General features: G+C 45.0%; 1 protein-coding gene across 1 annotated transcript in view; it reads right to left on the bottom strand.

Annotated features, from left to right (window-relative positions):
* The window catches only part of tg (thyroglobulin), a 443,647-nt gene that overhangs the window by 113,598 nt on the left and 311,273 nt on the right, over nt 1-18,776 (bottom strand). Inside the window, exon 43 of the mRNA XM_078541245.1 lies at nt 9,064-9,228. Coding sequence (XP_078397371.1) covers nt 9,064-9,228 — 165 coding nt within the window. The remainder of the gene's footprint in view (nt 1-9,063; nt 9,229-18,776) is intronic.

The raw sequence follows: 18,776 nt of genomic DNA, 5'->3' as shown, positions 1-18,776 counted from the left end.
AGTGACCTTGGCAGAATCTAAACTGAGCGTCAGTGAGCAGGTTATTGCTAAGCAAGTGCCGCCAAATAGCACTGTTTATGACCCCTTCCTTCACTTTACTGATGATCAAGAGTAGACTGATGGGGCGGTAATTGGCCAGGTTAGATTTGTCCTGTTTTTTTGTGTGCAGGACATGCCTGGGCAATTTTCCACATAGCCAGGTAGATGCCAGTGTTATAGCTGTACTGGAACAGCTTGGCTAGGGGTGCAGCAAGTTCTGGAGCACAAGTGTGGCAGCATCGATGGAGAAGAAAAGAGTTGACGTTTCGAGTCCTCATGACCCTTCAACAGAACTGAGTAATATTAGGAGAGGGGTGAAATATAAGCTGGTTTAAGGTGGGGGGTGGGGTGGGGGGAGAGAAGTGGGGTGGGGGGGGGGCTGTGGTTGTAGGGACAAGCAAGCAGTGATGGGAGCAGATAATCAAAAGATGTCACAGACAAAAGAACAAAGAGGTGTTGAAGGTGGTGATATTATCTAAACGAATGTGCTAATTAAGAATGGATGGCAGAACACTCAAGGTACAGCTCTAGTGGGGGTGGGGTGGAAAGACTAACAGGGCATAAAAGGTATATATTTAAAAATGATGGAAATAGGTAGGCATTGTTCCAGTGAAGCCCAACGCAAACTGGAGGAACAGCACCTCATCTTCCGACTAGGCATTTTACAGCCTTCCGGACTGAATGTTGAATTCAACAACTTTAGATCTTGAACTCCCTCCTCCATCCCCACCCCCTTTCCGTTTCTTCCCTCTTCCTTTTGTTTTTTCCAATAATTTATATAGATTTTTCTTTTCCCACCTATTTCCATTATTTTTCAATCTATACCTTTTATGCCCTGTTAGTCTTTCCACCCCACCCCCACTAGAGTTGTACCTTGAGTGTTCTGCCATCCATTCTTAATTAGCACATTCGTTTAGATAATATCACCACCTTCAACACCTCTTTGTCCTTTTGTCTGTGACATCTTTTGATTATCTGCTCCTATCACTGCTTGCTTGTCCCTACAACCACAGCCCCGCACCCCCCCCACTTCTCTCCCCCCACCCGCCCCCCCCCCCCACCTTAAACCAGCTTATATTTCACCCCTCTCCTAATATTACTCAGTTCTGTTGAAGGGTCATGAGGACTCGAAACATCAACTCTTTTCTTCTCCGCCGATGCTGCCAGACCTGCTGAGTTTTTCCAGGTAATTCTGTTTTTGTTTTGGATTTCCAGCATCCGCAGTTTTTTGTTTTTATCTCTGGAGCACAAGTCTTCATTCTATTACTGGAATATTGTCAGGGCCCTTAGCCATCGTAGTATCTTCAGCCGTTTCTTGATATCACATGGAGTGAATTGAATTGGCTGAAGACTGGTATCTGTGATGCTGGGGACCTCTGGAGGAGGTCGAGATGGATCATCCACTCGGCACTTCTAGCTGCAGATTATTGCAAATGCTTCAGCCTTATCTTTTACACTGACGTGCATTATTCCCCTATCATTGAGGATAGGGATATTTATGAAGGTTCCTCATCCAGTGAGTTGTTTAATTGTCCACCACCATTCACGATTGGATGTGGCAGGAATGCAGAGCTGAGCTATTGGTTGTGGAATCGCTCAGCTCTGTTTATCACTTGCTGCTTATGCTGTTTGGCACGCAAGTAGTCCTGTATTGCAGCTTCACCAGGTTGACACCATTTTTTGGTATGCCTGGTGCTGCTTCTGGCATGCCCTCCTGCACTTTTCATTGAACCAGGGTTGATCCCCTGGCTTGGGGATAATGGTAGAGTGGGGGATGTGCCAGGCCATGAGGTTACAGATTGTGGTTGAGTACAATTCTGCTGCTGCTGATGGCCCTCCTCACGGCTGCCCAGTGTTGAGTTGCTAGATCTGTTCCAAACCTATCCTGTTTAGCATGGTGGTAGTACTACACATGATGGAGGGTATCCTCAATGTGAAGATGGGACAGATGCATCTACAGCAGGCAGGTTGGAGGGAATGAGGTCAAGTATGTTTTTCCCTCCAAGTGGTGTTCATCAGCTGGTGGGGTGGGAGGGGTGGTGTATGTGGTAATCAGCAGGAGGTTTCCTTGCCCATGTTTGACCTGATGCCATGAGATTTCATTGGGTCCAAAGTTGATGTTGAGAGCTCCCAGGGTGACTCCCTCCCAACTGTATACCACTGTGCTGCCACCTCTGCTGGGTCAGTCCTGCCAGTGGGACAGGACATACCCAGGAATGGTGATGGTGGTGTCTGGGACATGATCTGTAAGGTATGATTCCAAGAGAATGACTATGTCAGACTGTTGCTTGACTGGTTTGTGAGACAGCTCTCTCAATTTTTGCACAAACCCCCAGATGTTAGTAAGGAGGACTTTGCAGGGTTGACAGGATTTAGTTTGTCGTTGTCATTTCTGGTGTGTGGTCCATCTCGTTTCATTCCTTTTAGAATTCGTAGTGGTTTGATGCAATTGATTGGCTTGCTACACCATTTCGGAGGGCATTTAAGAGTCAACCGCACTGCTGTGGGTCTGGAGTCACATGTAGGCCAGTCCAGGTAAGGACGGTAGATTTCCTTCCTTAAAGGACATCAGTGAATCAAATGAGTTTTGACAACAATTGACAATGGTTTCATAGTCATCATTTGATTTTTAATTCCAGATTTTTATTGAATTCAACTTTCACCATCTGCCATGGTGGGATTTGGACCTGGGTCCCCAGAGCATTACCCTGAGTCTTTGGATTACTAGCCCAGTGACAATACCACTACACCACCGCCTTCCCACAGGCTGTGTTTGTGTGTGTGACCTGTTTGTATCCAGGAAATGGGGCTGCTGCTTCAGGAGTGAGCCGATCCTAACAACAGCTTCCATTGGCATTGTGATGCAGTTGGCTACTGGAAGTGTTGAAGGGACAGATTGCAGTAGGATGTGGCATACAGGAGTGCGCCGCCAGCTCACTGGGACAGAGAAGCGCATCCTTTAGTTAAATCCCTCACCCTGGCACTGAGCTGAGGCCAAGTCAGTTCACTGCAAACCTGCATTCCCTCAGAAAGAACAATGTATCCTGCTGTAAGAATGGGCTCAATTTTCAGGTGTAAAGAATGCTTTCAGAAATGGCGATTGGGATGTGCTAGTTGATGAGAATAAATAATAGGGAAGAAAAATAAAGTTACTTAAATACATAGTCAGAAAATCTTGTTATGACCTTTTCATAAATAGGAGAACATATGTTAAGCCGAAATCTAAATGTCTTTATGAAGGTACATAGGGAAAATAGCCTCAAAAATAAATATTTCAACAAGTATAAAACAATGGCAAGATTGCATGTATGGGTCAGTTACAACTGAAGTTAACTAAAGCCACAACTGAATGCCAAAAATGCATTGGAAAAAAAAAAACTGATCAGGTGGCATTCCCATGGTAAAGCTTTATAAGTTCTGTTGGAGGTCTTTCAAAGATTCAGCACGGTGGTTAGGATTGAGGAGTAGGATATGGCTGAAACGCTAAATGTACATTTTGTACTCATTTTCACTATTGAAGATGATACAGTGGTACAAATGCTTTCGACATTGACTCCTTAAATGTAAATGCATAAATGGCTTTAGCTTGGTTTGAGGTATTGAAGATTGGTCAGGTTGCTAGACCTGATAACATTTAATCTTGAACGCTGTAGAAAATCAGAGAAATACTATATGAGCCATTAATTTAGCTGACTAATAGTTCTTTGAGACCTGGGCTAATTCGAATTGACTGGAGGAAGAGCTTGATGCATGAAGGCTTGTACACATGTGCAAAGCCCCATTCATTGACACCTAGGTAGGGACATAGGAACAAGAGCAGGCCATTCAGCCCCTTGAGCTTGTTCTGTCATTCAGTTAAATTATGGCTGGCCCATACCTTAACTCTATTTACCCAGTTTTATTCCATATCCTGTAAATAAAGTTTTCTGTAATTTCTGCGGTTTCATCTACATTGGAGAGACCAAACGCAGGCTGGGTGACTGCTTTGTGCAACACCTTCGGTCTGTCCACAAGCATGACCCAGACCTCCCTGTCGCTTGCCATTTCAACACGCCGCCCTGCTCTTATGCCCACATGTCCGTCCTTGGCCTGCTGCAATGTTCCAGTGAAGCTCAACACAAACTGGAGGAACAGCACCTCATCTTCCGATTAGGCACTTTACAGCCTTCCGAACTGAATATTGAGTTCAACAATTTTAGATCATGAACTCTCTCCTCCATCTCCACTCCCTTTCTGATCCCCTTTTTTTCCAATAATTTATATAGGTTTTTCTTTTCCCACCTATTTCCATTATTTTTAAATGTATTTCCATCTATTGTTTTATCTCTACCTTTTAGCCTATTTCGATCTCTTCCCCCCACCCCACCCCCATTAGGGCTATCTGTACTTTGCTCGTCCTTCTTTCTACCCTTAAAATACCCTTAAAGCACATTTCTTAGCTAATATCACCACCATCAACACCTCTTTGTCCTTTTGTCTATGACATCTTTTGGCAATCTCCACCTATCGCTGGCCCTCCATCCAGCTCTACTTGTCCCACCCCCCCTTAAACCAGCTTATATTTCACCTCTCTTCTATTTTTCCTTAGTTCTGTTGAAGAGTCATACGGACTCGAAACGTTAACTGTGTTCCTCTCCGCAGATGCTGTCAGACCTGCTGAGTTTTTCCAGGTATTTTTATTTTTGTTTTGGATTTCCAGCATCTGCAGTTTTTTGCTTTTATTTCTGTAATTCATGTTTTTAATAGGCTTGAATTAATTAAACTGTTGCATAATGAAATTCTCACTATGCTAAAGACTAATAATTCACATGGTTCGAAATAAAATGCCTACAGGCACTATTAATTTTCACTTAAAAAGCATAGTTTTATTGATGTTTGATGTCTCAAATGATTAATACATAGGAAAACAATGTAATAGTAGATTTAGAAATGATATGGCCGACACATTTTCTTTGAGCTCCTGAACCTCAAAATTTCCCACTACACTACTGGTCACACGTTGATACTGTCTAACCTAAATCTGATCAATTGCATACCATTGCTAATGTGGTTGTGATAGCGACCCTTCTCCTCCACTCATACTGCACCATGACCCTCATCCTCCAATCATTCTGCATCCTGTGCCCTGACCCTTCTCCTCTAATCATACTGCACCACAACCCTCCTCCTCCAATCATACTGCAACATGACCCTCCTTCAATCGCACTGCATCCTGACCCACCTCATCCAATCATACTGCACCTTGACCCTCTTCTTCCAATCATACAACAAAATGACCTTCCTCCAATCATCCGCACCATCTCTCCTTTCCCTCCTTGCATTACGTCTCCTTTGCCTCCACCTATCGCTGGCCTTCTATCCAGCTTCACCTGCTCCACCCCACTTTGACAGTATAAATTTCATCACATTTTCACTTCTCTTTAGCTCTGATGAAGAGTCATAGTGACTCGAAATGGTAACTCTGTGTTTTTTCCCCACAGATGCTGTTAGACCTGTTGAGTTGTTCCAGCGTTTTCTGTTTTTGTTTCAGATTTCCAGCATCTGCAGTTTTTTTCTTTTATTATACTGCACCATGACTCTCCTCCTCCAATCATACTGCACCATGACCCTTCTCCTCCAATCATACTGCACCATGACACTCCTCCTCCAATCATACTGCACCCTGATGCTCCTGCTCCAATCATACTGCACACTGACCGCCTCCTCCTACCATACTGCACCCTGACCCTCCTCCTCCAATCATACTGCACCCTAGTGCTGCTTCTCCAATCATATTGCACACTGACCCCTCCTCCAATCACACTGCACCCTGATCCTCTCATCTCATACTGCAAAGGCTCAAAAATCATGTTAATCACTAAGTTGGGGTATGAAATACTTTAGGAACAAGAATATAAATAAGCACTATTGGGTCATGTCAGGAACAGTTTAGGTTCACAGAGGTGATCCTCCTTCACTAACAATGGGCTTAATGCATGAACATTGAATTTTCTCATCCATCCCTTTCTAATGTTATTGTGAATCCTTGCTCATCATGTAATTGAATGCCAATGGACTGATTTTTAACCTCATTTAATGAGTGGGTTTGAGCCAGGTGGGGCAGGGATTAAAGTCTGAAAAATCTGTTTTCCAACCCAGTCCTGTCTTTGATCATGTGGCTTTCTGGCTTTAACTGAGTCTAGAAGTTGTGAGGCTAGGTAACCAATCCAGTCCAAGGAAGTGAATTGGAACTTCAAATATGATAACGAGGCTGCGAGTCTCATTGTCATTCAGATTTTTAACTTTAAATTTGGTTGACCGAGTTTTCAGAATCTCAGATAACCTACAGCTTCATTGAGATGAGGACATGTTGGATCCAGGAGGTGAGTGCCTTTACCTTCTGGATCAAGGTCCCTCCCTGTGAAACTCTTTCGAGTTATCAACAGTCACAGATTGCAACTCTTTCGAGTACAATCACAGTTCTTGGTTTCCGGGAGTGGGACATGAACCCACAACCCTCTGATTCAAAGGCGAGGGTGCTATGAACTGAGCCACAGCTGACACCTCCAAATTTGGACTTGTAACTCTTTCGAGTTATCAACAGATCGCATGTAATTCTTTCGAGTACATTCACAGTTCTTGGTTTCCGGGAGTGGAACATGAACCCACAACCTTCTGATTCAAAGGTGAGGGTGCTATGAACTGAGCCACAGCTGACACCTCTAAAACCGGTAACTCTTTCGAGTTATCAACAGATCGCATGTAACTCTTTCGAGTACATTCACAGTTCTTGGTTTCCGGGAGTGGGACATGAACACACAACCTTCTGATTCAAAGGCGAGGGTGCTATGAACTGAGCCACAGCTGACACCTCTCAATGATCCAGAGCCCTTCCTAATGGGTCATCCCTCTAATTCCACCGTGGTGTCCCAGACCTTTCTGCCATAGTGCACCGAGGGGCTGGGAATTGTATATACCCCTTAGGCTGTACGACTGACAATGAATGTATGTAGTGAATATTAAATGTATTATAATTGTATTGAAACACCTCAGAGTGCAACATGATGTATGTCGATAACTCCAATACCGTTGCACTGTCTGACTGTCTGTAATGACCATTTTGAAATGGCTGTAATATTCATTGATTGTATTGAAGCACCTCGTGATCCATGCGTAAAAGTTGAATATGATTGCACTTTTTGTGATGGCCATTTAGAAATGTTTTGCAATGTTCTTTCAGATATTTTATGAATAAAGTATATTTTCAACAAAAAAAATTCCACCATGATGTCCCCTCTTTCCTCCTTCCCCCCACCCACCCGCCAAATCTCCCCCCACCTCCACTTTTACTCCAATCACCTGGGCTCCAATTCTCCCCCCAATGTGACACTTCTGATCCATGTCTGTGGTTTTCAAACTCTCATCCCTCTACACTTCTCCCCAGGCATCTGACCCCATCCCCTGCCCCCCCCACCAAAGCAACCAATCACCCCTCAGGCCTGCGGACCTGCAGACCCACCCCCCCACCCACAACAGGACCTGACCCTTCTCAAACACTCCACCTCTACTTTGGGACTGGCAGCCCACCCTTGTAGAATAAAGGGTTAACTCTAATAATAGCTACTGAGAATGTGAGCAAGGAGCTAGTGATGTCACTCACTGAGAGAAGATCAATGAGAAGCATCTTAGAGAGGAGCTGTAGCTATGTCCTGATGTTCTATAACCTTGTAAATAGTTAGTGATGTAAATAAAGGTATTTTGAATAAAGGACCATTGCCTGCAACAAGATCTCCTCTAGAGTAAGAAACCAAGGAATCATGAGACAAACCCACAAAAACAGAAATAAAAACAAAAAATGCTGGAAAAACTCAGTAGCATCTGTGGAGAGAGAAACAGAGTTAACGCTTCGCGTTAACATTCTTCAGAGCTCTGAAGAAGTCATATGGACTTGAATGGGTATCATTTCCATTACTCGTACCAGATGATCATGCGCTTTTTTATCTTAGCTTGGTCCGAGGGATTTAGGGATAAGGTTTATGATTTGACACAGAGCTTTGCTTGACAGGAGTGTTAAAATTGTAAAACTTACAAGTATTCCAGGTGCCAGTTTGTACACAAATATGGGTTGTTTTGTGTTATTTGAAAACTGGTTGAGGCTGTCCAGATTCATTTTACTTACAATGCTTCCATTTGGCAGAGATCCATCCTCTCTGTCTGGGCTGGATTTAAACCCAGCAAACAGATGTGAAGGGTTATTGTCCTATTTCTACCACGCTGTGTCACTCAGTTACCAGTAAATTAAAATCAAACTTAGTTTTCTCTCCAGCTCCCAGGCTTTTCTTTTTGTCCTGGGTTTCTTTCTCACCATTAGGTATTCACTTCCTTTTAGAATTTGAAGCTGTAGGCTTCTCCCTGAGGTTGTTGAGTGCCAGATTCCCCCTCCACTGATTGCAGCAGCCTAACACTGTACCATTTTGCATCTAGCTGCCCAGCTGAGACTGGTCAAAGCTGAACTGTACCTTGGGGACACAGCCATCCACAGGCATCAAGTGTGTAACCTTCTCAATAGGATCTCTTTCACAGAACCATAGAGCTACCACAGCCTACAAGTGAATTGTACCAATGAAGCATAAAATGATATAGCACAGGAGGAGGCCATTTGGCCCATCCTGCCTATGCCAGGAATCGAATTATTTCCACTCCCTTGTCCTTTCCCTATAGCCTTGCAAATTTTTCCCCTTCAAGTATTTATTAAATAACCTTTTGAAAGTTATTATTGAATCTGTTTCCACCAGCCTTTCAGGCAGTGAATTCCAGATCATTGTAACTCGCTGCCTAAAGAAGATTCTCCTCAACTCACCTCTGGTACTTTTGCCTGTTGACACAGCAAAATTGAATGGAAAATATTCACAGACCAATTCATGGAGGTAGCTATCAACTCAAAAATCATGATAACAGGAATTAAGGTTTCTGAATAGGAAGTGCATGTCCTGTGCATGATTAATAATATAACATTAAAAGAATATCTACTGTACTGTCACTGACCTTGGTCTGTGCGGTGTTCAGGGTTAGTGCAGGTAAAGCACGGAGGCAGGATAAAAGGGCTGTTTTGTTAAATGTTGGACAGCCAACTTCTTCAGCCAGGTTGATTATTTGCTCCTGTGCTCTCTTCTTACTCATCATAGCATTCGGCGACAAAGCTGATCCTCCCTTAAAAGAAATTCAAAGAGTAAAAGCTGAATTAGTATTTAAGTAGAATGATACCAATTCAGTCATTTTAACCAGCTTGTTTCCTAAGTAAGCCAGACAGAAAAAGAGGACTCCAACATGTGTCATGTCGAGTCACAGTTCTCTGAAGCTTCTGGTGAACTTTAAAAACCTGTAAGATAGTAGGAGGAAGGGAAAGCTGAGGGAGATACATAGAACCATAGAATCGTTACAACACAGAAGGCCATTCGGCCCATTGTGTCTGTACTGACTATCCTAAGGAGCAATTCACATACTGTCACTCTCCTGCCCTCTCCCCACATCCTTTCCACCTTTTCAGATATTTAGAAAATTTAGAAAATGTAGACAAAATTACATCAGAAAAAATACAGAAGTTGGAGTTCTTGAAAAATAATGAAATAGAGTGGGAGACCCTTCCTCTTGAGACATATCACAATTTCCTATCATTTAACAGCCTATGAGCTACAAGTTTGAGATCTGAAAATGTAACACATGCACACCACACACCTCCTGGCTGGAAATGTTTTAACCACACATGTTTCCTTTATAACAGAACTGTGGAGAGCTGAATATAAAGGTATTTTCCACAGATTATTATTGTGAAATCTTGCATACTTTTAAAAATAATTCTCAAGATGATGTTGGTAAGGCCGGAATTGACTGGCTATCCCTCTTTGACCTTGAGAAGGTGCTGCTGTGCCGCCTTCTTCAACATGCAGTCCATGTAGTGAAGGTGCTCCCACAATACCGTTAGGGAGAGAATTCCAGGATTTTAATCCAGCGAAAATGTGACTGCACCTTGATAAGGCAGGAAGTATGTAACTTGTAGGACAATTTGTAGGTATGGTATATCTGTGCATGTTTTGCCCTTGTCCTTCTAGATGGGAGAAGTCTGGCTGGTTTTAGCTGCCCTACGGTTCCTCAGTAGTGGACAAACAGCTGAGACAGTGAGTGTCAGCAGATTATTTGACCATAGAAGATTATTTTGTTCTTGCCTCAAGATCTCCTTTCCCACATTGGAGGAATGCTTTCTGATTTTTGTTCCTTTTCTTAGTTTCAGAGAACTTGTGGATAATTATGCTACATCTGAAATGAGCTCATACAGTACAGAGGAAGGATTCAACCTCAGTTCCTCTGGTTTGAATATAAGCTTCATCCCTGTGTGTTTACGCCATATCATTCATGATACTCACCTCAAGTTAATAAGAAAAAAGTAAACGTTTAACATATATGGGTCCAGTATAGTTATATTTGATGACCAGTGGATGGCAATGAGTTTGGAACATGATTCATTGAAAACTACTTAAAAATACCTAAAATCTGAAAGAGAGTACAAGTGCCCAAGAAGTCACAGATAACTTGGAATCTGGGGATGACAATTATGGATTGCTCCAGTTTCCTGCTCATGTTTTATGGTGTAGTTCACCCCACCCACACCACTCCCCAAAGGTTTTACAATCTTGCAACAGATACCCAGACACATGGACTGCAATGGTTCAAGAAGACAGCTCACCACCGCCTACTCAAGGACAACTGGGGTGGCATAAATGCTGGCCTTGCATTTAGTTTCAGAGAATTTGTGGATAATTATGCTATATCTGAAATGAACTCATACAGTACAGATGAAGGATTCAACCTCAGTTCCTCTGGTTTGAATATAAGCTTCATCCTTGTCTGTTTACCACCATATCATTCATGATACTCATCTCAAGTTAATAAGAAAAAAGTAAACATGACACCCACATCCCATGAACGAATAAAAAAAGCCCGGACTTTTGTTGTTTTCTATTTTTGACTGGGTATGATCAGAATGCTTGCTAATTATCAATATCCTGTTACGGTTAATGATGTGTATTGTGAAGCTAAATATAAAGGGGAAAGACACCTGCGATCTAAACTGTACGAGTGATGTTTGTCAGCATCACTTCTTTTAGTACCTTGTCAGCCCAGTCTTCCTCTGCAGCAAATATGGTAGAGAGTGCCATGCCAGAGTGCAGCTCCTGAGCCACACTAGCTGATGCTTTACATAGAGTTGGCCACCATGGCACAAACCATCATCTTAAGAGATGGAAGGCTGCCACTGACTATTTTTGCGGTGCTAATGCCCTGTTTTCACAAAACATGAGGCCTCAAACTCTCTCCCAAAGTCCATAATATTACATTGGTGATTACTGATCAAGAAAGCTGCTGGACAATTTTTTTGAATTCCACTCGGAACAAAGGAAATCTAGTTATGTATCTCTGATGATTGAATGAGACTTTCAGGCAGCAATAGGATGCCAAAGAGATGCACCCTTGGAAGTTTATATTTGTGATGCAGTACTCCAGTACTTATACAGGTAATATGAATTACTCTATCTCCCCCTTCATCCTCTCTCTCTCTCACTGTCTCGCTCCTCCTCTCCCTCTGCTTACTGCCCTCTCTGTACAGAATAACACAAATTGAGGAGTTTTCCATTATGGAGACTAAGTCCGGTGGCAGGTGGGACAGTCAGCATGATTCCCGATGTGCAGCAGGACAGGGGAACATATGCGATCTTCCACTTTTGAGCTCACTAACTATTTATCTGCAAGGAGTTCAGGGAATTTAGTGGCAGGGTGGGGAGGGAGTCACATGCCCCGCCATTACCTCATGGGGTCGAAGACCCTGGCGCCATATTTATAGGGCACCCGGACCGACATTCACTCATTGAAGGCCAGGAGCCCAGCATTCCTTCTCTAGTCCTTGTGGTCAAAGCTCATATTAGAGAAGCGTGCAGATGTGACAGGCCCTTCATCTCCTCATCTGGATGAGAGCCATTACCAAGGCAGGGTTGCCTGCAGCATTGATGCCTCAGTGGGTGCATGAATGAATTGAAGTGATACATTAAGTGAACATGTCCTTCACAGGTTTCTCTCCATCTCAATGTCAGTGCTAAGCCCTTTGCCTGGCCTCTGTCTAGACATGGCAACCCCAACCCAGCCCTTCCAGATAAAGGACATCCTGGGGGACCAGAGATGAGTGTTCCTCCTGCTCATACATGGATATATATGGAGACATTACTCTTTGACTAGGGTGATGAGAGCCATGTGCAAGAAGCCTCACTCAGACATTTTTTGGCTTGTCTCCACCACCTTGAAACTTTATAGCGAGGCTATTGCCTTGGCAGCATAGAAAGGCTAACTGCATGATCCTTTGTCAGCCATGACCATTCACCCAGGAGGATGGAGGTGTGGAGTGGTGAGTTGGCTGCCCCCCATCAGCTATGCCCCTTGGAGGCATTCCATCTCCCTCCATCCCTTGATCCCTGTCTCTGGCTTCAGCAGATGGTAAATCACACAGAATGAACAGCAGTTCCACAACTTGCTGGGAACTCAATGTTATGAGACCCGTGAGTCAGGGACAAACTTGCTACAATGCGGGCTTCACTACAGAGAGGAGAACACAAGTGAACATCTTTGACATCCAGTTGCCTGGGTGTCCCTTTAGTCGGCCACATGTGCTGAACTCCACTCACCTGAAAGGACCTTCCTCCCACCTTGAGGGATCTCACTGATTGACTAACTGCGTGGTCGAGGTCAGTTTGAAAAAATGGTGTGTGTCACCTTTCAAATTCACTCCCCCGTCACCCACCAAATACCCACCCCCAACACCATAGACCCACCTAATATCACCATTCCTCTCCCTTCTGTCACCCTTAAAACCCCCCCATTACCCTAAGCCCTAACATGATCCGCCTGCACATGGCTTCCCATCCCTCAGAGCTGACAGCTGTCACTGTCTCCATGCCCATCCTACCTTGCCGCTTCCTATTATCCAACCCACCTGTTTTGTCCTCCTCCATGACCCTCTCAATGAGACCTTCATTTACCAGACTCTCATCCTACTGCATCCCACTCCACCATGACTATGACTGATCCCTCCTATCACCAGTACCCTGAGTTTTCCCCCCAGGACTCCACTGTTGACATCATGGACACCGCCCTCTAAGGCACTCTCCCCTCCCCCGGGCACAGTCCCCTCCTCCTTACCCAGACACACTTCCTCCCCCTCCCCGGACACTATTCCACCACCTCCCCCCTCACCGGGCACTCTTCCGGCCCCTTCCTCAGACAGTCAGCTGCCCCACCCTTCCCAGGACATTCTGCCCCCTCACCACTCCATTTCCCTGGAGACTCTTCCCACTCTTCCCTGGTAAGCCTGCCTTCCCTGTCCAGCCTTCGCTGCACCCTTCCACCCTACCACCCATCCTCATTTCCAGCCTTTGCCTGCCTCCCTAGTCCTTGGCACAGCATTTCCTAATGGGACTCGAATGAAGTTATGCAAGGTCCCCATGAAGGCAAAAGCCATTTAACCTCCAAGTCATGAAAGAGGTGGCGCTCGCCAGGTGCTCGCCGCTTATATACAGCTGTGAAACAGATATCCTAGTTATCCGCTGGCGGGCCCTATGTCTGGAGCGGGAAGGTAATTCCACCAAGCTGGTCTTTTAATAACCATTCATGAGATGCAAATGAATGCAAATGTAGTTCCTGACATAGATCAGCAGGAAACCCAACCCGCCTTTAGTCTGCTAAAGTCAGGAGAACAAAATTCCAACCTAATTTTCTGCCAGTGGGAAACTGACTTTTTCAGTCACGCCAAATTTAGTGACCTGGCCTGCCATGCTCCCACTGCTGGTGGTGCGGAAAATTTCACCCTTAGACTTAACACCAATATTTAAACCTCTCACTGTTTTCGTACAGCAATCTATAGATACATTGGGCCAGATTTTTGGAGATCTTTGGATGCAGGCACGGATTGAAGATCCCGAAAAGTGTCTCTGCATCCTGATGCCTCCAGGGTGTATTTCAATTTTCAAAGTGAGGGTGTAGGGTGAGGGAGTCAGGAACCCGCTCGGAGTGGAAGGGGTGCCAGTCAAGCGGGCTGCTTTATCCTGGATGGTGTTGAGCTTCTTGAGTGTTGTGGGAGCTGCACTTATCCAGGCAAGTGGAGAGTATTCCTTCACACTCCTGACTTGTGCCTTGTAGATGGTGGACAGGCTTTGGAGAGTCAGGAGGTGAGTTACTCATCACACGATTCTTAGCCTCTGCTCTTGTAGCCACGGTATTTATATGGCTAGTCCAGTTCAGTTCCTGGTCAATAGTAGCCCCCAGGATGTTGATAGTGGGATTCAGCGATGGTAATGCCATTGAACGTCAAGGGGCGAAGGTTGGATTCTCTATTGTTGGAGATGGCCTGACACATGTGTGGCACAAATGTTACTTGCCACTTGTCAGCCCAAGCCTGGATATTGTCCAGGTTTTGCTGCATTTGGACATGGACTGTTTCAGTATATAAGCCATGCTTCCTTGTTTACGGCACTAGGTGCCATAAACCAAGTGAGGTTAAAGGTCGGGCCAGGTTTAAAGGTCTTTGACAAGGTAAGTGTATTAAGAAAGTGGGTAGAAAATGGGGAGGGGGTCCTTTCGGGTTGGGCCTGGGGGGTGGGGGTTGGGTGGGGCCTTGGTGGGGGAGTGTCAGGTTGGGCCTTTGGGGTGGGGGTCTGGTCAGGTCGGGTCAGTGGCCGGGCCTTGGGAGGGCTGGGGGGAGGTCTTGTCAGGTTGGATCGAGCACTGGGGAAGTAGGAGTCTGGTCGGGTTGGGTCAGGTCTTGCGGGCTTTGTTGGGGGCTGGGGGCGGGGGTTGGGGGGGGGTGTTGCGGGGTGGTTTCAGTCGGCCATTGTGGGGGGGGGGGTGTGGTCAGGTCAGGGGGCTGAGGAAGTAGTCAGGGGTTGGGAAAGTCCTGTGGTGGGGCGGTGCGGGAGTCCCATGAGGGGTAGGGAGGTGGGGGGTCGGGGGGGTGGGGGGGTAGTCCTGTGGGTGTGGATATGGGTGGGGGGAATTCTATGTGTGGTGCTGGGGGAGTCCCGTGGTCGGGAGTAGCCGGGGTGGGGGGGGGAGGGCGATAGTTGGGGGATTTCCCCTGGGTGTTTCTCAGGTATGAGGGGAGTCCTGTGGGGGGTGGGATCAGTGCGGTTCTGTACAATAGTTACCCAGAAGCTAGAAGTGGTTTTAAGTCTTCTAACTTTTTCTGGGTAACACAACTGGGACCACCCGAAGTTTGCGATTTAAATCACAACTGTCAGATGGTTCCCAGCGCAGGGCAACTGCCCACCTGAAGCTTGCATTTCCCAGGTAATTGCCATGCAATCCTTACCTGGGAACTGCCGAGGCGGGCGGGGGAGGGGTGCGTGAGGTGGAGCGGGGCTGCGCATCTTTGGGGTACCCCCCCCAACCCCCTCCGATACGATACCCTGGAGCTCGGAAGTTATGGCCCAGTGTACCAGTATATCCCAAGACTTCCCTGAACATTAACTATCTAATTTGCATTTGAATTGATCAGTGTTAACTGTTTCCACCATTGCCCTAGGAAGCCTGCTCCATAGAGTGACCATTCTCTTAATAAAAAATTGTTTTCACAGTTTGGTTGTGAATTTACCCCATTTCAACTGCTGGCAGTATCCATGGGTTCCACTGTCCTAGACAAGGTAAAATAGCTTGTCACGTCTCATTGCACCATCTCCTACTTATTCATTTCTTCCAAAGGCTTGACAACTGTGGGACTCCTTGCAAATAATAATTCTGATGATAATCTAAAGGCTAACTGCTAAAACAAGCCACAAATTTGCAATGTACCTTGTCTACCTTTGACTTTGTTTGACCTTGATGATATCCTGCAGCACTTTCCCTGATTTGCCTATTTAAAAAAAAAACCCTCTGATGTTTGGTTTCAAATGCAACCAAGGGTGAAGGAATGTAAACCTTCTCATTCTCTGCAGGCCTTGAGTGAGGTAGGCTTGAGGCAAGCCAACCAAGATTATAATGATTATGGACCATAGCACAAATATTTTGGCACTAAACTGACAATTTCCTTCAAAGCCAACTGGCAGAGAAAATGGAAATGCTACACTGATTCAGTAGAGGTGCTATTCCAATCAGTTTGATCAACACTCTATCCACTCGCCTAACATCTACCCTCTCCACCACTGTTTCAGAGAAACAGAATGATATAGAAGGCAACAAACAAAATTTTTCCATTGTAAATTCCGCAGATTAAGAAAAATAATGGAGCACATTGTTTCTCTCTTAAATGCCTAGGTCATCCATCAATCTGACCACATTAGCATGCCAACAGTGCCTCTGGGGTGGATGAAGCCTGAGGCATTGTGTAATGGAGCGAGAAGGCATGTTAATTAGAATGGGCCCCGCCTCAAGGCAAGCTTTGTGTTTCAAAAATAATAACTTCCCATTGAAATGATTGCATTTTCAATGAGATGCTCGAAAAACAGAATGTATTTTACCCAACAAGAGCAGTCCACTCTCTGGAAATAGCCTCCAGGTTTCAATTTTCTTATTAAGCATCACTAATCATAACTATATAACATAAAACAGCAAACTTTAGGAGGATAATATCACCATAAGGAATGTCCTCAAAACTATACAAATTGGAGAGGGCACTGGGGGAGTTTTACTTTGCACTTAACTGATTTGTAGCTGAACTGGGAATACTTGATATTATTTTACACACATTGGGTGGAATTTAATGATTGTGGCAGAGAGCCCATCCACTGGCTAGAGAGCTGGTGTCAACCCCACCACAACCATTTCTGGGAATGGAATTAATGGAATTAAGTCACAATTAGGCAGCCTGCTGCCAGGCCATGGGGTTCCCAGGCTTTTGAACACGAGGTTCCAGCCTCAGAGAACTGCCAGCCAATCAGAGGCCAGCTCTTCAGTCCCAACCACCAGTGGAAGCAGTGGCCACTGCTGGTCATGTGGTAGGCCCCAGGAGGAGTGGTGTCGCTGGAGCCCTGACAACACAGGCAAGTGGAGCGAGCTCATTGGGGACCACTTAAGCAGGCCACAGGTGAGAGGGGAAGGGCTGGTGTGTAAAGGGGTCAGTGTAAAAAGCAGGGATGGTCTTCCTGCAGGGCCAGCCCTTGTCGCTGCTAACGCTGTGCATACAAACGCTGTGCCTAAAGTAGCAGGTCAGTGGATGGGAATTCTGCGGCGAGTAACTCACTTCCAGACGCCTCAAAACGTGTTGAACATTTACAAGGCACAAGTCAGGAGTGTGATGGAATTCTCTTCACTTGCTTGGATGAGGATGCCTCCAACAACAATCAAGAAGCTCGACACCATCCAAAGCAAAGCAGCCTGGGCCCTCAACAACTTAATTTGAAAAAAACAAGTTCACTAAATGGTCAGATGCTGAAACGATGAAGCAAGAGAATCAATGCAGGTGTCAAAGAAAGCAATTGACAAAGAAAGCAACATGCCTGAAATCATTGAAATATCAACAAATGGAGCTTTCTATTGGGAGGTATTTCTCATGCTCTTAAATACTGTTGAGGATATGTTCTCAATTTCTATTTATTTCATTTTTCATGACACTATTTAGAACAGAGTGTATGCTATTTAAAGGATTCGTAAACTTTATTTAGTTGTTTTTTTTTCACCTGGTTTTCTGCAGGAGGTGGTGATTCATTCCGGGGTAAAAGCTCCATAAGTGGCCATTCTTCAGTGGAAGCTATTCTACCCTGGGGTCATCATACAATCCTGTTCTCACACACACTCACAGTTAGGGGCAGGAAGCTTGATTAAGTTTTTGTTTCTCCCTTTCTAGTCTAGTTGCATTAAGCTACACGCAATCTTTCGAATTTTGCTAACCAGTTAACATTGACTCTTATTTGGGTACAAACCTAGGTCCTTCCTGTACTACATGGCTCATTATAGCAGCACTTTATGCTCTTTTCCTTTGAGCGTGTTTATATAAATTGGGGTGAGGCATTATCATCATCATCATCGCACATAAACTCAGAAGAATTTGCCTGCCTTATTTCCAGTCAAAATCGGCTGTGTTCTATATTAGATGGAATTATCACCCATGCGGTGAAGACAACAAAAGTGCCCCGTTATTCATCATTTCAAAATTTTAAACTCAAGACTGGGCAATCATGAGGCAATGTGGGCCATCAGCAGCAACAGAATTGTACTCAAACACAATCCACAACCTCATGGCCCGGCCATGATCAACCCTGATTCATTGAAGAGTGCAGGAGGACATGCCAGGAGCAGCACCAGACATACCTAAAAATGAGATGTCAGCCTAGTGAATGTATAACACTGGACTACTTGCATGCCAAGCAGCAAGCGATAGACAGAGCTAACTGATTCCACAACCAGTGGATCATATCTAAGATCTAGAGTCCGGCCACATCCAGTCGGGAACGGTGGTGGACAATTAAACAACTCACTGGAGGAGGAGTCTCCACAAATATCCCCATCCTCAATGATGGGGGAGCCTAGCACATTAGTGCAAAAGATAAGACTGAAGCATTTTCAACAATTTTCAGTCAGAAGTGCCAAGCGGATGATCCATCTCGCCCTCCTCCAGAGCTCCCCAGCATCACAGATGCCAGTCTTCAGCCAATTTGATTCACTCCACGTAATATTAGGAAAGGGCTAAAGGCACTGGATACTGCAAAGGCTATGGACCTTGAAAATATTCC

This window comes from Cetorhinus maximus, chromosome 4 (assembly GCF_964194155.1).
Source record: "Cetorhinus maximus chromosome 4, sCetMax3.hap1.1, whole genome shotgun sequence".
Taxonomy (NCBI): Eukaryota; Metazoa; Chordata; class Chondrichthyes; order Lamniformes; family Cetorhinidae; genus Cetorhinus; species Cetorhinus maximus.
This window is presented reverse-complemented; position numbering and strand designations above follow the sequence as displayed.